Source organism: Capra hircus, unplaced genomic scaffold (assembly GCF_001704415.2).
Source record: "Capra hircus breed San Clemente unplaced genomic scaffold, ASM170441v1, whole genome shotgun sequence".
NCBI classification, from domain to species: Eukaryota; Metazoa; Chordata; class Mammalia; order Artiodactyla; family Bovidae; genus Capra; species Capra hircus.
Genome location: NW_017204289.1, coordinates 2,768 through 18,701, shown reverse-complemented (window position 1 = coordinate 18,701; position 15,934 = coordinate 2,768). Strand labels below are relative to the sequence as shown.

The 15,934-nt window shown below is 40.7% G+C and overlaps 1 protein-coding gene across 1 annotated transcript; it reads right to left on the bottom strand.

The window, feature by feature from the left end:
- Window positions 1-2,043: 2,043 nt before the first annotated feature.
- On the bottom strand, window positions 2,044-14,496 carry LOC108635102 (cytidine monophosphate-N-acetylneuraminic acid hydroxylase; the record flags this gene model as incomplete). The annotated part of the gene is given in 6 exon segments (XM_018045388.1): window positions 2,044-2,179; window positions 4,915-5,052; window positions 7,900-7,981; window positions 8,310-8,457; window positions 12,292-12,482; window positions 14,387-14,496. Coding segments are annotated over 6 exon segments (805 nt in total), but the record flags the coding sequence as incomplete, so codon positions are not given.
- Window positions 14,497-15,934: the final 1,438 nt, after the last annotated feature.

Sequence of the window (15,934 nt, the reverse complement as noted above, 5' to 3'; positions counted from 1 at the left end):
TTTACACTGCGGTTCATTTTTGCACATGAATGTCCAATTGCTCAAATAACATTCATTGAAAGGACTATCCTTTCCCCGTTGAACTGTTTTTTACCTTTGTCAAAAATCAAATAGCTATATGTAGGTAGATCTATTTTTAGATTCTATTTCACTGCCCTATGTGTTTATCCCTTCATCATATCATGCTGTCTTGATTTCTTAGTTTTACAGTGAGTCTTACAATTGGGTAGTGTGGTTCCTCCACAAGTGTCCCTCTAGAGTCATTTTACTTTTATCTGTATAAGTTTCTTTGCATTTCTCTTAAAGGAGCTCTTCTTGTAATGAATTGTCTCAGTTTTCCTTTCATCTGGGCATGTTTTTATCTTACCTTCATTCTTGAAGGATATTTTCACTGGATATAGAATCTGTGTTGACCGTTCTTTTCCTTAAGCACTTCAAAAATACTATTTTACTACCTGCTAGTCTCCATAGTTGATGACTAGAAATCCAGCTACTTGAATTCTTCCATGAATACAATGCATTCTTTTTCTCTGCCCATATTTCTGTTTTTCCACAGATACAGACTATCTCTCTACCTCTCTAAGCCACCTGGTCCATTCTTAAACTTTCAGGCAGAGATCCCTTTTTTGGGTCCCTGCAAAACAGTTATTTCCTTCTCATATTTTAGGTGATAGATTAAAGCACTTCAAATGTCCATTATTTTATCTAATTCCTCTTTCTGGTCAAGCCTTAGACCAAAAGGTCATCCCTAAGGATGCTTAACTTATCTGCTTCAGACTATAAGGTTTGACATGAAACACATAACATGAAGCCAAATAAGGAAATCCTCTGGGTCTTTCTTTTTTTTAATTCAAGCTCAGAAATACTTCCTCACCGTCCTGACTTTAATACTCTCCAGTGTCATGTGGTAAAATATTTCTATCAATTTTCACTTTTCCCTTGAGTGACCCATAGCTTAGAACATGAAAGTAATTGAATGACACACTGTTTCACCTTCTCCAGCAGACTCTCTTGATTGATCTTGGACATGCTTCTCTTTATATCTTTTAACAGATGCTCATCACTGTCCAAGACAGTGTGGAGAGCAAAATGTCACCACAGTCCAGTTCCTCAGTTCTTGGGTATTTCCATATAGTGTGATGTATGAAAGCTGTAAATGGCAGCAAAATCTTTTTTCTCTGCTCTTTTTCCCATTGTTTGAAGGACAGAACTGATGTTCAGCCAGAAGACATAATAGTTGCTAAAATATTGAAATGGTTCAGTGCCATTTGGTTCAGAGCTGCCTCTCTGACTGTCCTTCTTGCTATTCCAGTCATCTGACCTCCCCTGGGATCTCCTGGCCCTCTCTCATGACACCAAGCATTCAGAACAGATATCAGGTAATGCTGGCTCAGGTCTGGAGACTCTGCTCCTCCAAACTTCATGTGACCATTAAAATGAAAACCTTCAAACATTCTCAAAGAAAACTCACTGGCCTCCAAAAAATACACTTGAAAAACAAGATCTAGAAGTTATGCTGCTGCAAGAAAAATCCTTTTAGACACTCAAAAATGACAATATAACTTGATAATGATACAGTCTCTATTCTGAGATATAGTGTGGTGTAGAGAAAAGAGCTCCAGAGCTAAGCATACCAGGATTCATTTCTTAACTCCAGTGATTCCAGAAGAGTGATTTGGGCAAATCTCTTAGCCCCTGAGTTTCAACCAACTTGAACAGGCATAATGATACCTACCTTACAGTGTCATTGAGAAAACTAAATGACTTGATTAAATGCCGCAGTTCAATTTCTAGTGTATACTGAATACATATAACTTGCCTTTATCCTTTCCAGGATCCTTCTGGACAAAACTCTATCTGGATTAACTCCAGCTGCCAGCATTGCTTTCATTCATGCTCTCCGTTCTCAGACAGCTTGTTAAATAAACTCCAGATTCCTACCAATTATTCTCTCTCATTCCGTGTTGCATTTACAACTAAATCATTCATCCCAGAATACATTAACTCATGTGTAAATATGTTATACAAAATGTCCAGCCATACTTGTCTGATGGGTGGGATTCCACAAAATACCCAGCAAAGGGGCAATAAATTCGGGGTTGTAGGTCCTTCACCAGTCGAGCCTTGTAGTTCAGGAGTTTCTTCCTTTCTGTTTTAATGAACTGGGCTTTCCATTCCTCTGGAATGACAGGGTTTGGATTAGAGTCTCCTCTGTTCAGAAATCAGAGAAAAACAAAAGGTCTAGTAGAGAAATCTTTCAGGAGATAAAAATTGACAGCTGACACTCAGATGTAGACCAAAACTCTGTCATTAGTGGCTTTATTTTGCAAATTTCATTTGGTTACTAGGAAAATGTTCCTGAGCTAGCCAAAGACACTCAACCCTCTCCTTGTTTATGGCAATTCATGTGGACCTAGCTGAATATACAGGGTGGCATGTATAGTTGTACCTTGCATACATGTACATTTTAAGAGCACTGTAATTCTTGTATTGCTTAATGCTCTTCTAACATAGAAATGGTTTTGCTATCTGGGTGGATTATAAATGCAAAGCACATTTTTTTCCACCTTGGGGGTGTGCAGTGGTCAAGGGCCTGGATGTTGGAGTCAGTTAAGACTTAGGGTCAAAACGCAGCTCTACCACTTAAATTCTTTAAGTTTGTTTTCTCCTCTGTGAAATGGAATCGTGATGCCTGCCTCACAGTTTGTTCATTTGCTCATTCATTCATTTGCTCAATATTTATTGAGCACCTCCTATGAGCCAAAATAGTTTAAGGCATGGAGAATATAATGATGAACAAGAAAAAGCAGTTCCTTGCTCTCATGGAGCAGTCATTCTAGTGAAAGATGCAAATAATAAATAAGTAAATAAATTTATTTCAAACAGTGATGACCTAGGAAGAAAGTAAAATAGGACCATGGGCTAGAGAATGGCTGGAGGGGGTTATTAGACAGGACAGTTAGTGAAGATGACATTGGAGTCATAGAATACAGACAAACATAGAAGAGGAATTGGCCACTGTGTGGAGGTCAGGGGTAATAGCACTTCAGGCAGTGGAAACAGCACATGCAAAGACCAGGGCATGGATGTACTTGGCGTATTGAGTCTGAAGAACAAAAAGCAGGCCAGTATGTGCTGACATTGGTCAAGCAATGGGGATACAGACAGTAAAGGAAGTTGAGAATTTAGGCAGGGCCCAGAGCATGTGGGACACTGTGTCAGGGAACTGCTCCTCCTCCTACCCCTATGAACATCTGTTGAACACAGACAAGGAGACAGAAAAAAAAATAAAAGTTATCCATAAGCTAGACCTGATCTCTATTAACATTTAATTATTAACGTTCTGGTATATTCCAGACCTTCTTAAATATATGTGCACATGCAAACACACACATACACATACCCACTAAGAATGACATTCTGGGACTTCCCTGGTGGCTCAGTGGTAAAGAATCCTCCTGCTATCGCAGGGGACACAGGTTTGATCCCCGGTCCAGGAAGATCCCACATGCTGTGGAGCAACTAAGTCTGTGCGTCATAACTACTGAGCCAGCACTCTAGAGCCAAGAGCTACAGCTGCTGAGCCAAAGCACCGCAACTGCTGAAGTCCCCATGCCTAGAGCCCATGCTCTGCAGTAAGAGAAGCCACCACGAGAAGCCCACACACTGCAACTAGAGGGTAGCCCCAACTCACCGCAACTAGAGAAAGCCACACACAGCAACAAAGACACAGCACAGCCAAAAATCAAACAAACAAATCTTAAAAAAAAAAGGATGGAATTCTGCCAGCTACTTTAGTAGGTATATGTTGCCTCCCCAGTCACATTGTTAACCCACTAAAGACAGCACCTCCCCTCTATGTCTCACATGGTGACACATTCTGGGAAGCAATGAATACAGACTTAAGAAGAAAAAGGAACTGTACAAGGCTTTCTTCATATTGCAAGTAGGGCATTTCTGCCACATCATTAAACAGAGATTGCTTAGAAAACATATGCATTTATTAAGTGAACATATATTAAGCACTTTCAATCCTAGTACTGAGCAAAAGTGAGAACAAAATGTACCACTTACACACCCTCCCCCACCCCAAACCTAGCACTACACTTAGACCCAGAGCAGAAGCACTTCTTCCTTGGATTGCACATTTCTTCTAGCTTTGAGATATAACTGATGTGTAATTTTACATAAGTTTAAAGTACACACCACGGTGATTTCATTGCATGCATGCATGCATAATGATTACCACAATAAGGTTAGCTTATTACCTTCATCACCTCATTACCATTTTTCATGTGTTAGAACACATAAGATCTGCTCTTTTTGCAACTTTCAGATATAGAGCACAGTGGTGTTAACTATAGTCACTATGCTGTGCATCACATCCCAGAACATATTCACCTTATAACTGGACGTTTATATTCTTTGACCACTATTTGCCTATTTTCCCTGCTCCCCAGACCCCCATAACCCCATACTTAAGACGGGCTTCCTTTGCCCCATCCCTCCCTGGTATGAGCATTCCACCAAGCCAAGGGCATATGCCTACCTCAAGTGCCACACTCTATTCTGAACCTCATACCAAAGAGCATTTAAGCCTGGATTACCAATGTCGGACTCTTCCTGTTCTGCTCTATGGTCTACATCAGGAATCCAACTGATCCAAATGATTCTTTTTCTTGACTTATCCTGAGATGCTCCCTAATCCCCTTAGTGTTTGTTTCATGCCCCATCAGCACACTTTGAGCTGGGAACTTTAGTCTGTAATCTGTGATTTGCAAGTCTGGTTTCCCAGTAAGATTGTAAGCTTCTTGCAGGGAAGAACCATGTTTTAGTTATCTTTGTATTGATTTGCAAAGCGTTTAGCAAAGTGCCATGCCTACTCCCTGGTATCACTTTGAAATAAAGTATTACCAGTAAACTTTCCACCACTGAAAGTCATCGGAAAGCCTGATGCTCCTCCAGCAAAATCACTCATCATTAAATCAACCTTCATAGGCAGCCTTCCTCCATTGGGTCTGGTGCAATCCACTGTATTGAGTATTTTATGACCTGTGGAAAAATTACACGGCATAAATACTCAAGGTGAAATCTTGGACACCATAGTTCGAAATCCTAGGCCAACAAAATCAAACTCCTCCTGACTGATTTGGTTGGTTCTGGATGAGGATAATAATCTTGATTTCCTTCAAGATCATAGATAGACTACTTTCCTTAGCCAACTATCTTCAGATGTTGAGCTCAAATGATGCAGGGGGAAAATAACCAAATCAACACAAATCTCTCAACCTTTTGGAAATTCTATTTAATGACTGTTGGAGTAAAGCATCTTCTCACATGAAAAGCAGAAGTGTATGATTACACTTCAGACTTAAATTGAAGAAAGTAGGGAAAACCACTAGACCATTCAGGTATGACCTAATCAAATCCCTTATGATTATACAGTGGAAGTGAGAAATAGATTTAAGGGCCTAGATCTGATAGATAGAGTGCCTGATGAACTATGGAATGAGGTTCGTGACATTGTACAGGAGACAGGGATCAAGACCATCCCCATGGAAAAGAAATGCAAAAAAGGCAAAATGGCTGTCTGGGGAGGCCTTACAAATAGCTGTGAAAAGAAGAGAGGTGAAAAGCAAAGGAGAAAAGGAAAGATATAAGCATCTGAATGCAGAGTTCCAAAGAATAGCAAGAAGAGATAAGAAAGCCTTCTTCAGTGATCAATGCAGAATGGGAAAGACTAGAGATCTCTTCAAGAAAATTAGAGATACCAAGGGAACATTTCATGCAAAGATGGGCTCGATAAAGGACAGAAATGGTATGAACCTAACAGAAGCAGATGATATTAAGAAGAGGTGTCAAGAATACACGGAAGAACTATACAAAAAAGATCTTCATGACCAACGTAATCATGATGATGTGATCACTCATCTAGAGCCAGATATCCTGGAATGTTAAGTCAAGTGGGCCTTAGAAAGCATCACTACGAACAAAGCTAATGGAGGTGATGGAATTCCAGTTGAGCTATTTCAAATCCTGAAAGACGATGCTGTGAAAGTGCTGCACTCAATATGCCAACAAATTTGGAAAACTCAGCAGTGGCCACAGGACTGGAAGAGGTCAGTTTTCATTCCAATCCCAAAGAAAGGCAACGCCAAAGAATGCTCAAACTACCACACAATTGCACTCATCTCACATGCTAGTAAAGTAACGCTCAAAATTCTCTAAGCCAGGCTTCAGCAATACATGAACCACGAACTTCCTGATGTTCAAACTGGTTTTAGAAAAGGCAGAGGAACCAGAGATCAAATTGCCCAACATCCGCTGGATCATGGAAAAAGCAAGAGAGTTCCAGAAAAACATCTATTTCTGCTTTTATTGACTATGCCAAAGCCTTGACTGTGTGGATCACAATCAACTGTGGACAATTCTGAAAGAGATGGGAATACCAGACCACCTGACCTGCCTCTTGAGAAATCTGTATGCAGGTCAGGAAGCAACAGTTAGAACTGGACATGGAACAACAGACGGTTTCCAAATAGGAAAAGGTGTACGTCAAGGCTGTATATTGTCACCCTGCTTATTTAACTTCTATGCAGAGTACATCATTGAGAAACGCTGGGACTGGAAGAAACACAAGCTGGAATCAAGATTGCTGGGAGAAATATCAATAACCTCAGATATGCAGATGACACCACCCTTATGGCAGAAAGTGAAGAGGAGCTAAAAAGCCTCTTGATGAAAGCGAAAGAGGAGAGCGAAAAAGTTGGCTTAAAGCTCAACATTCAGAAAACGAAGATCATGGCATCCGGTCCTATCACTTCATGGGAAATAGACGGGGAAACAGTGGAAACAGTGTCAGACTTTATTTTTTTGGGCTCCAAAATCACTGCAGATGGTGACTGCAGCCATGAAATTAAAAGATGCTTACTCCTTGGAAGAAAAGTTATGACCAACCTAGATAGCATATTCAAAAGCAGGGACATTGCTGACTAAGGTCCACCTAGTCAAGGCTATGGTCTTTCCTGTGGTCATGTATGGATGTGAGAGTTGGACTATGAAGAAGGCTGAGCACCGAAGAATTGATGCTTTTGAACTGTGGTGTTAGAGAAGACTCTTGAGAGTCCCTTGGACTGCAAGGAGATCCAACCAGTCCATTCTGAAGGAGATCAGCCCTGGGATTTCTTTGGAAGGAATGATGCTGAAGCTGAAACTCCAGTACTTTGGCCACCTCATGCGAAGAATTGACTCATTGAAAAAGACTCTGATGCTGGGAGGGATTGGGGGCAGTAGGAGAAAGGGACGACTGAGGATGAGATGGCTGGATGGCAGCACGGACTCGATGGACATGGGTCTGAGTGAACTCCGGGAGTTGGTGATGAACAGGGAGGCCTGGCGTGCTGCGATTCACGGAGTCGCAAAGAGTCGGACACGACTGAGCGACTGAACTAAACTGATGATTACATTAAATCATAATATGTCAATATGAAAATAAAACACTTAATAAAGGCAGTTTTGAAGATGTTCAGTTCAGTTCAGTTCAGTTCAGTTGGCTTAGTCATGTCCGACTCTTTGCGACCCCATGAATTGCAGCACGCCAGGCCTCCCTGTCCATCACCTATAGAGGAAATATAGAGTATCTCTTCCCTTATGAAAAAAATCTTTGCACCTGTCACCACAGAGTATGTTACTGCTAATTTTTTCTCTGAGGGACAGATTTTCTGAGATTTTCTCAGTGAAAGTCCATTTTCCTAAGACAGGGATAGAATATACTATTTCTTATGGAAAATGAAGAGGGAAGAAGAAGATGAACATAGGATGGAACTTTGGATAGCTATCATTATCCTTCCTACCAAGAGTATGTTTCATTTTTCATTGCTGATGAAAATAAGAGAATACCTTTGTATTCCACGATAATGCAAGTGTCCATTTCAGGATGAACGCCATCCATTAGGATCATGAATCGGAGATTTTTGTCTACCTGGAATTTAACAATAAAACCAACAACTGTTTATGTCAGTTTGGCTTTTTGTTCAATATTTGAGTAAATGATCATCTCTTCTGGAAAGAAATCCCTTTTATTCAGAATTGGATTTATTATCCAGTAAAGTCATGCCATTGATTTATGGAGAGAAAAGCCACCTTTTATTTTAGCTGAAATAGAGATTTATACAGTAATACATACTTACATAGTACTACATATGGAAAAAGTAAGCCATTGTTTCTTCAGTATTAAAGCAACTACCTCACCTAAAATTTACCCCCAGAAAGTATAACTGAAAAGTGTGGAAAAAACACTGATATCTGACCTGCTGCCATATTCCAAATGGCACTACATTGATATTAGTCAACTGGACACCACTCTGATTCAGATTCCAAAATACAGGTCTTTCTGTTTTTCCAACATAAATGGGGATATCTGGTCTTCTCCCAGCAAGCTTCTTCAGTGTGGGGTAACTAGGATCAGAAAGATGGGAAGTTTGAAAGGTGAAAACACTGGATCATCTAATGTAAGAGACAGTTTGCCCTCACACCAACATGTAGACCAAGAAGAAAGGAATGGAAAAACCAGACCTCCCCAGAGTCCAAAAAACAGGGTTTTTCCTCAAGGTTGACTGTAACAATGAGGGGAATTTCCTAGCAGATTCCTCTTTATTGGGAAAACATATCATATACCACAGCTTGTACATCAAACCAGGAGTGCAAATTCCATTTTCCATACTGATGCTGCTTTGAGCAAGGGTAGTTCTAACAGAAGGTACAAAGTGGAAAACTCCTGCTGAAGAGGTTTCTGGTTGAAGTTCTCCAGAATCTTCATTTTTTCTCACCTCTCAACCAGCAGCTCCCAGTAAAAGAAAGGTCTTGGTCATAAAACGAGGAGAACCTGTGAATTGCCCATCATTAGGGGTGCTTTTTCAACCGTCAACAGATTGATAGCCACATGGTGGCACGTGCTACTGCTAAGTCACTTCAGTCGTGTCCAACTCTGTGCGACCCCATAGACGGCAGCCCACCAGGCTCCCCCGTCCCTGGGATTCTCCAGGCAAGAACACTGGAGTGGGTTGCCATTTCCTTCTCCAATGCATGAAAGTGAAAATGAAAGTGAAGGCGCTCAGTCGTGTCCGACCCTCAGCAACCCCATGGACTGCAGCCTTCCAGGTTCCTCTGTCCATGGGATTTTCCAGGCAAGAGTACTGGAGTGGGGTGCCATTGCCTTCTCCGTAGTGGCATGCAGAATGAATGATTTGTCCTTAAGGAGAGTCAGTTACCAGCTAGGCAAGACAGTAAAATTTAGTGTAGAAGAAAACAACATTTACCATTTGGAGTAATTCCAACTCAGTATACAATTAACCATCTGAGCACTTTTGAACATCTTCACAGATTGTCAACTCTCATTTCTGAGCATTCATTACATCAAAGGATTATATAATACTGTGGGGTGTGGCAAAACATGAATAATAAACAAAAGGCTGTTTAGGTAACTATTATATATCAATCATGGTGTTAGGCATTTTCACTAGTATTTTATTTATGGTCTTTTATTTCTTCTAACCAAAAAAAAAAAGCTCTATGTTTTTTTTTGTTTTTAATAAATGAGAACACATACTCAGAAATACATGGCTAACAAATAGTTAATTGGTATTCAAATTCAGGTTTTCTGATCCTAAACTTAGTGCTTCTTCTACTAGAAGGCAATTTCAACTTAAATGAATATGCTGTCTGGTTTAAGAATCAGACTTGTGCATAGAGTATATTATCAGGCGAAATAAGATATTTAATAATAAGAAAAGCATAAACAAAATCAGCATATCAGCACTTATTAATTACATTTAATAACTCCTCATTAACTAATATTCAAGTTCTAGACCTATATTAAATAAGTAGAATCTGGAGGGGAAAAAATCAGTATGTTTTCTTCTTTAAAAACAAAGGCTTCAAAAAATCAAGGATTCTCTGAATAAGTCTTCAATCTCTGGGTTAATCACTTAAATCTCCTACTTTAAGGGCCTTTAGGAGTTAGGATAGGTTATTCTAAAATCAATGTTTATTGCTTTGTGATTTTTAAATTGTTGAAAATTCTCACTGGCATCTCTAAATATTATTCATTATGACACTCATGTGTGCTGCTGCCAAGTGGTTTCAGTTGTATCCTTCTTTTGGTGACCCTATGGACTGTGCCTGCCAGGCTCTTCTGTCCACGGGATTCTCTGGGCAAGAATACTGGAGTTGGTTGCCATGCCCTCCTCCAGGGGGTTTTCCAGACCCAGAGATTGAAACTGCATCTCTTGTATCACCTACATTGGCAGGCAGGTACTTTACCACTAGCACCATCTGGGAAGCCCAATAGAATACTCATATATTTACATGACAAATCACATTTATTTGACTAATGACTGTTTTCTAAAGTACACTGGGCTTTCCCCCTTGCTTCTCCCTTGGTGGCTCAGACGGTAAAAAATGCAGGAGACCGGGGTTTGATCCCTGGGAAGATCCCCTGGAGTAGGAAATAGCAAACTAGTCCAGTATTCTTGCCTGGAAAATTCCATGAACAGAGGAGCCTGCTGGGGTCACAGAGTCTGATACAACTGAGCAACTAACACACAGGACCATGGGCATCTTTTAACAGGTACTATAAAGCAATCACTTAGTTTGTGTGATACTGTTTTCTCTATACAACCTGCATAAAATTAGTTCCACATGGTGTTATTACACAATGCATGAACCCAGAACTTTCATAATTCTGCAGTTGTACATCTTTGGTTCCAGAAGCTTGCATGGATCAAAGGTATCAGCAGATTTTTAATCTTAGCACAATATTCCAGTGGGTGATGTTCAGTTTTTGTGTATTGCAGGTAATTTGTTACTAAAGCAGCTAATTACTTAAGTTTTAGTTTCCTTAGAGAAAAGAGAGAACATATTCATGCCTTAGAGATCTCATATGCTTTCAATATACTTTCAATAGAAAAATCAAGGGGCCGGTCAACCAGCAAACATACTTCTCCTCATCATGGACATTTCTATCAAAGAGTCTCCTTCATTTGAACTTTGTTGCCTAAAGTCCCAGCAAAGAAAAATAAGGTGAAATTGCTTCATGTTAGAACAAGTGGGCAGGGCTATATGTTTACATTAGCACCTGAGAAGCTGTGACACAAACTTCTAAATAACAATGAAGAAGGAGGACCCTGAAATGAAGCCAGGGGTTGGAAATCTGACCCCATCTCTTCTGGTAACTGTTCATTTGCAAATGGCTGTGGTTTTATAAATTCAAGCTCCTCTTATTCCTTCCTGTTGATGATTATAAATTCAAGCTCCTCTTTCTCCTTCCTGTTGATGATCTGAGTTAAGGAAGTTTCAGTTCCTATCCTTAGTATCACACAGCTGTGGTTTCAATAAAGGATGAAGTGAACTCAGAGTCCAAAAGCTGGGAGCTCATTGTTGAAATGCCATGAATCAAGAGTTGGCAAACCACAGTGACCTGCTGCTATAATCTATGAATGCCTTTTACCTTTTTAAATGGTTGAGAAGGAAATCAAAAGAACAATCCTATCTGGTGATCCATGAAAACTTTATGATATTCACATGTCATTGTCCATAAATCAGATTTATTAGAAGACAATCAGGCTGACTGAGGACCATTTACGGCTGCTCTTGTACTACAACAGCTGAACTTAGTCACTGTAACACCAACCATATGGCTTGTAAAACCGAGAAGAGTTACACCCCGTGTACTGGTCCCTGCCATAAAAGTTGAACTGAAAAAGGGAGTCGACATTGATGATCCTTAAGCCTAGACTTTTAGCAAGTAGCCTGAGGGTGGGAAGTGAGAGTGTGGAGAGTTATTAACTCCTGTCTTCCTCCAACAATGGCCCCTTTTGCATTTGTAATGGTATAAAGCCTGAAAATATCTTCCCTCATAGCTCAGTCGGTAAAGAATTTGCCTGCAAGGCAGGAGACCTGGGTTTGATTCCTCGGTCAGGAAGATCCCCTGGAGAAAGAAATGGCAACCCATTCCAGATTCTTGCCTGGAGAATCTCACCAACAGAGGAGCTTGACAGGCTAGAGTCCATGGGGTCGCAAGAGTCGGACACGACTTAGCAACTAAACCACCAAAGCATGAAAACAATCTAAACATTATGCTACACAAACATACACATTTATCCAAGTTAGTTCTCTTCTCATCAGCCCCACTGAATCGGCCTCAAATTGAGCAGGGATCACAAAAGAACCTGAAAACCAGTGATGCCATTACTGCAGCATTTCCTTCAGAGTTCAGTGCTCAGAATTCATTACCTCAGGTGGTCTGAGTGCATGTGACTAATGTAAATTAGGTCCGCTTGGCACAGCCTCTCCAGCCAATCAGATGGAGGCTCATGTAGTAACCACCATCCTCGGGCAAAAGCAGGACCCGTTAACCAAGGGTCAAACACCATCCTCTTGTCCCCCAGCTTGAGGTCCATGCAGGCATGAGTAAGGTATGTTATCTGTCAGAAGACAGTGAGAATCAGATTATTGAGTCACCATCAGTCAGCAACAATGAACTGGCCTGGTTAGTGGACAAGTCACGTTGGAGAACTTTGCTCCTGAGCATGTTCAGTGAGGTGGGGACCTTTATACAGAAAACAACTCCTGGTACACGTCACTGCTTTGTTAGGAAAGAAAAGCTTGTGGTGGATTTCAGGTGTCAAACCAATTGATTCATCCAGCTCTACTCTATCTAGATTAGCTCCTAAATGCTTATTTACAGTCTGCACTGCAGAATATCTTTTGCCATCAGTCCTTCAAAGCACAAGTTACAAGGAAAGGCAGTTAGAGATGTGATGGCAGATACTTGGGGATTTAAATGCCAGACTGGCTGGAAATAGCCACTGAATGAATGATGAATGATTCTTGATGGGTTTGAGGCAGGAGACAGGTGGGCCCTGGCTGGGCGGCTGGAGTCTGTCCCCTGTGGACAGATACTCCAAGACAAAGATAATAGCAGGAAGGAGGAGAAACTGAGCCCTGTCCAGATAAGAGGTAAAAAGACCACGTGTTCTTCATTCTTAAGGTCAAGGAGACCTTCCAACTACATGTGCACAGGGAGGTTACTCAGAGGTCAAATAGGGAGGGGACACCACCACATAGTAAGTGATGTGAACCTTCCCGTAGCCTCCTCACTAGAATCCACCTTGGCTAAGAGATGCAGGGGCACACATGGGAGGACCCTGAGATGAACCAAACACGACTCAGAACTGGGCAAAGCAAGACGACTGGCCAAAGGAAACCCAAAAGAAATGCCCATATAAGTGATTTAAACCACCACAAAAGCATGACTCTTTCCCTCTGAGCCCTCTATCTATTCACATGTACATCTTTCCTCCTAATAAAGACTTCATCTGTTTCACTACTTTCCGTCTCTTTGTTGAAATTTATTTCTACAAAGCAGACAAACCAGGGCCACTGGACCTCGTGGTCCAGGGGCTAGGATTCGGCATTCTCACTGCCGCAGCCTGACTTCAACCTCTGGTCGGGGAACTGAGATCCTGCTTCGAGCTGCTGCAGGTGGAGGCCACCCGACATCGGGCTGGCATAGCCACGCAGGCTAGAGAAACAGGCTTGGGAGACTTTCTCTTCTAACTTGCCTGCTGACTCACTCAGGGAGTCAGGGTCCTCTGAGAATGGCTATAAACAATGACTTAGAAACTGGCACAGACTCGAGGATTCTAAATTAGTGCTTTACTGCCTTCCTCTGATCTGACACACCCATCGGATAAAGGAAAACACCCAGCAGCAGAGAAAAGGTGGTAAAAACTCCAGGGTGAGAAGCCAAAAGAGAGGTTAAGGAGAGGTCAACAAATCAAATACAGGTGATTATGCCTATTCTGGATAGGGTCCCATTTGCTTCCTCAGAAAAATAACAGCCCATTTCCACAAGCTTCCCAGATAATATCAGAAAAATTTATTTTGGATTGTTTAATTCTCCCAAACCACCAAAGCATTTTCTCTGGAGGAAACTCTTTTAAAGGTAGGAAGTGCACAAGGTTTGTAAAGATCTCAGGGCAACATGCAGAGATAAGACAACTGGTCATTTCATCTGACAGTGATTTGGAATCAACGGAAATTTCTGAATTTCATCAATAGTTTTACATGACTGTCCTTTGAGACCTCTGCTAAAAGTTTTTCTGCTTTTTTTTTTTTTTCCTGGATATATTATCTTGTAATCCCTGCCAAGTTCTGGGTGTTTCTAAAAAATTTGCTCAAGAGTTCAGGATAACTATACTATTAGTCCTAAGTAGCCACATCCAAGAATATTCAAGGTAATATAATAATATATATATGTGTGTGTGTGTGTGTATCTTAGTTTTATTTTTGTTTTTAAGATAATTATAATTTAATGTTTCCTTACCTGCACTTCCCCAAAAGCCAAATCTTCAGGAGATCTGGGCTCTGAATCCCAGGGGTTAGGAGGATTCAGCTCTAGAAGCAAAAGTTCATTTTCTTCACTCTCTTCCACAACTAGAACCAAAGGGGAACGAATATGAATTAATAACAACAACAAAGTGAAAGTGAATTCACTCAGTCGTGTCCGACTCTTTGCAACCCGTGGACTATAGCCCACCAAGCTCCTCCGTCCATGGGATTCTCCAGGCAAGAATATTAGAGTGGGTTGCCATCTCCTTTTCCAGGGGATCTTCCCGACCCAGGGATCGAACCCAGGTCTCCCACATTGCAGGCAGACACTTTAACCTCTGTACCACCAGGGAAGCATAATGTTTAAAAAGCATCACTGAAATAGAAATGTATGGCTCAGATACTCAGAGTACAAAAATCAAAGGAAATCAGAAACAAAAAGCAATGCTAATTTAGGTCAAGCAATATCTACTGAGATGAGGGCTAAAGACTGACACCCATTCATTTCTTTTATTCATACTACACTTAAGGAGCTCATGGAATTTCAGGAATGTCAGGGATGTTTTATGTCTTAAGCTGAGTGCTGGGCACATGGTGCTTTCTTATTTTTATATCTTTTAAATATTGTTTAAGAATTTAATAGAAGCACATTAATTAACATTTTCCTAATAAGAGTTATCAACTTATTTAATAGCAAAACACAACTGGCTTTCTTAATAAAATCAGAAATACACAAAGGACATTTAATATCACCACTATTATTAAACTGTGTCCTTGAAAATGCAGGCAATACAATAAAGATACATTTTATTATTATTTTCAGGCTATATCATTGCTGGAAAACAGTGTCATGAAATAGAAAGAGTGCTGGATTTGGAAACATCAAGGTGGGGATTGTGACTGGGCTGCTTATTATCAACATCCTGGGCTGCAGGTGCCTGATCACAAAATAGAGGTATGACACATACTTCATAGAGTTGTTGTAGGCAGTAAACAATATAAGAGATCCAACAGTGTCCAGCACTATGCCTGGCACAAAGAAAGCATTTAATCAATAATAATATTATTATCACAATTATTTTATCCTCAAAGAATGAAGAGTTAAAGAGAAAGCTCAGTATTGACAAGACTATATACTATAATAACAACAAATATCAACTCAAAAGTACAAAGTATTATGGGAGATTCTCAGAAAACTGCATTGATACCCACTTGTAAGGATTTTCCTTCTTTAGAATTGTTCTCTCTTAAGAAAAGCAGGAAGAGAAATGTGTGTGCTCAGATGCTCAGTCGCGTCTAACTCTTTGTGACCCCATGAACTGTAGCCCGCCAGGCTCCTCTGTCCATGGGATTTTCTAGGCAAGAATACTGGAATGGATTGCTACTTCCTACTCCAGGGAATGTTCCCAACCCAGGGATTGAACCCATGTTTCCTGCATCTCCTGCATTGGGAGGTGGATTCTTTACCACTATTGCAACCTGGGAAGCCCCAGTTATTAAGTAACAGTTATTAAACAGCTTTAATATTCTAAGAGAGGGTGAA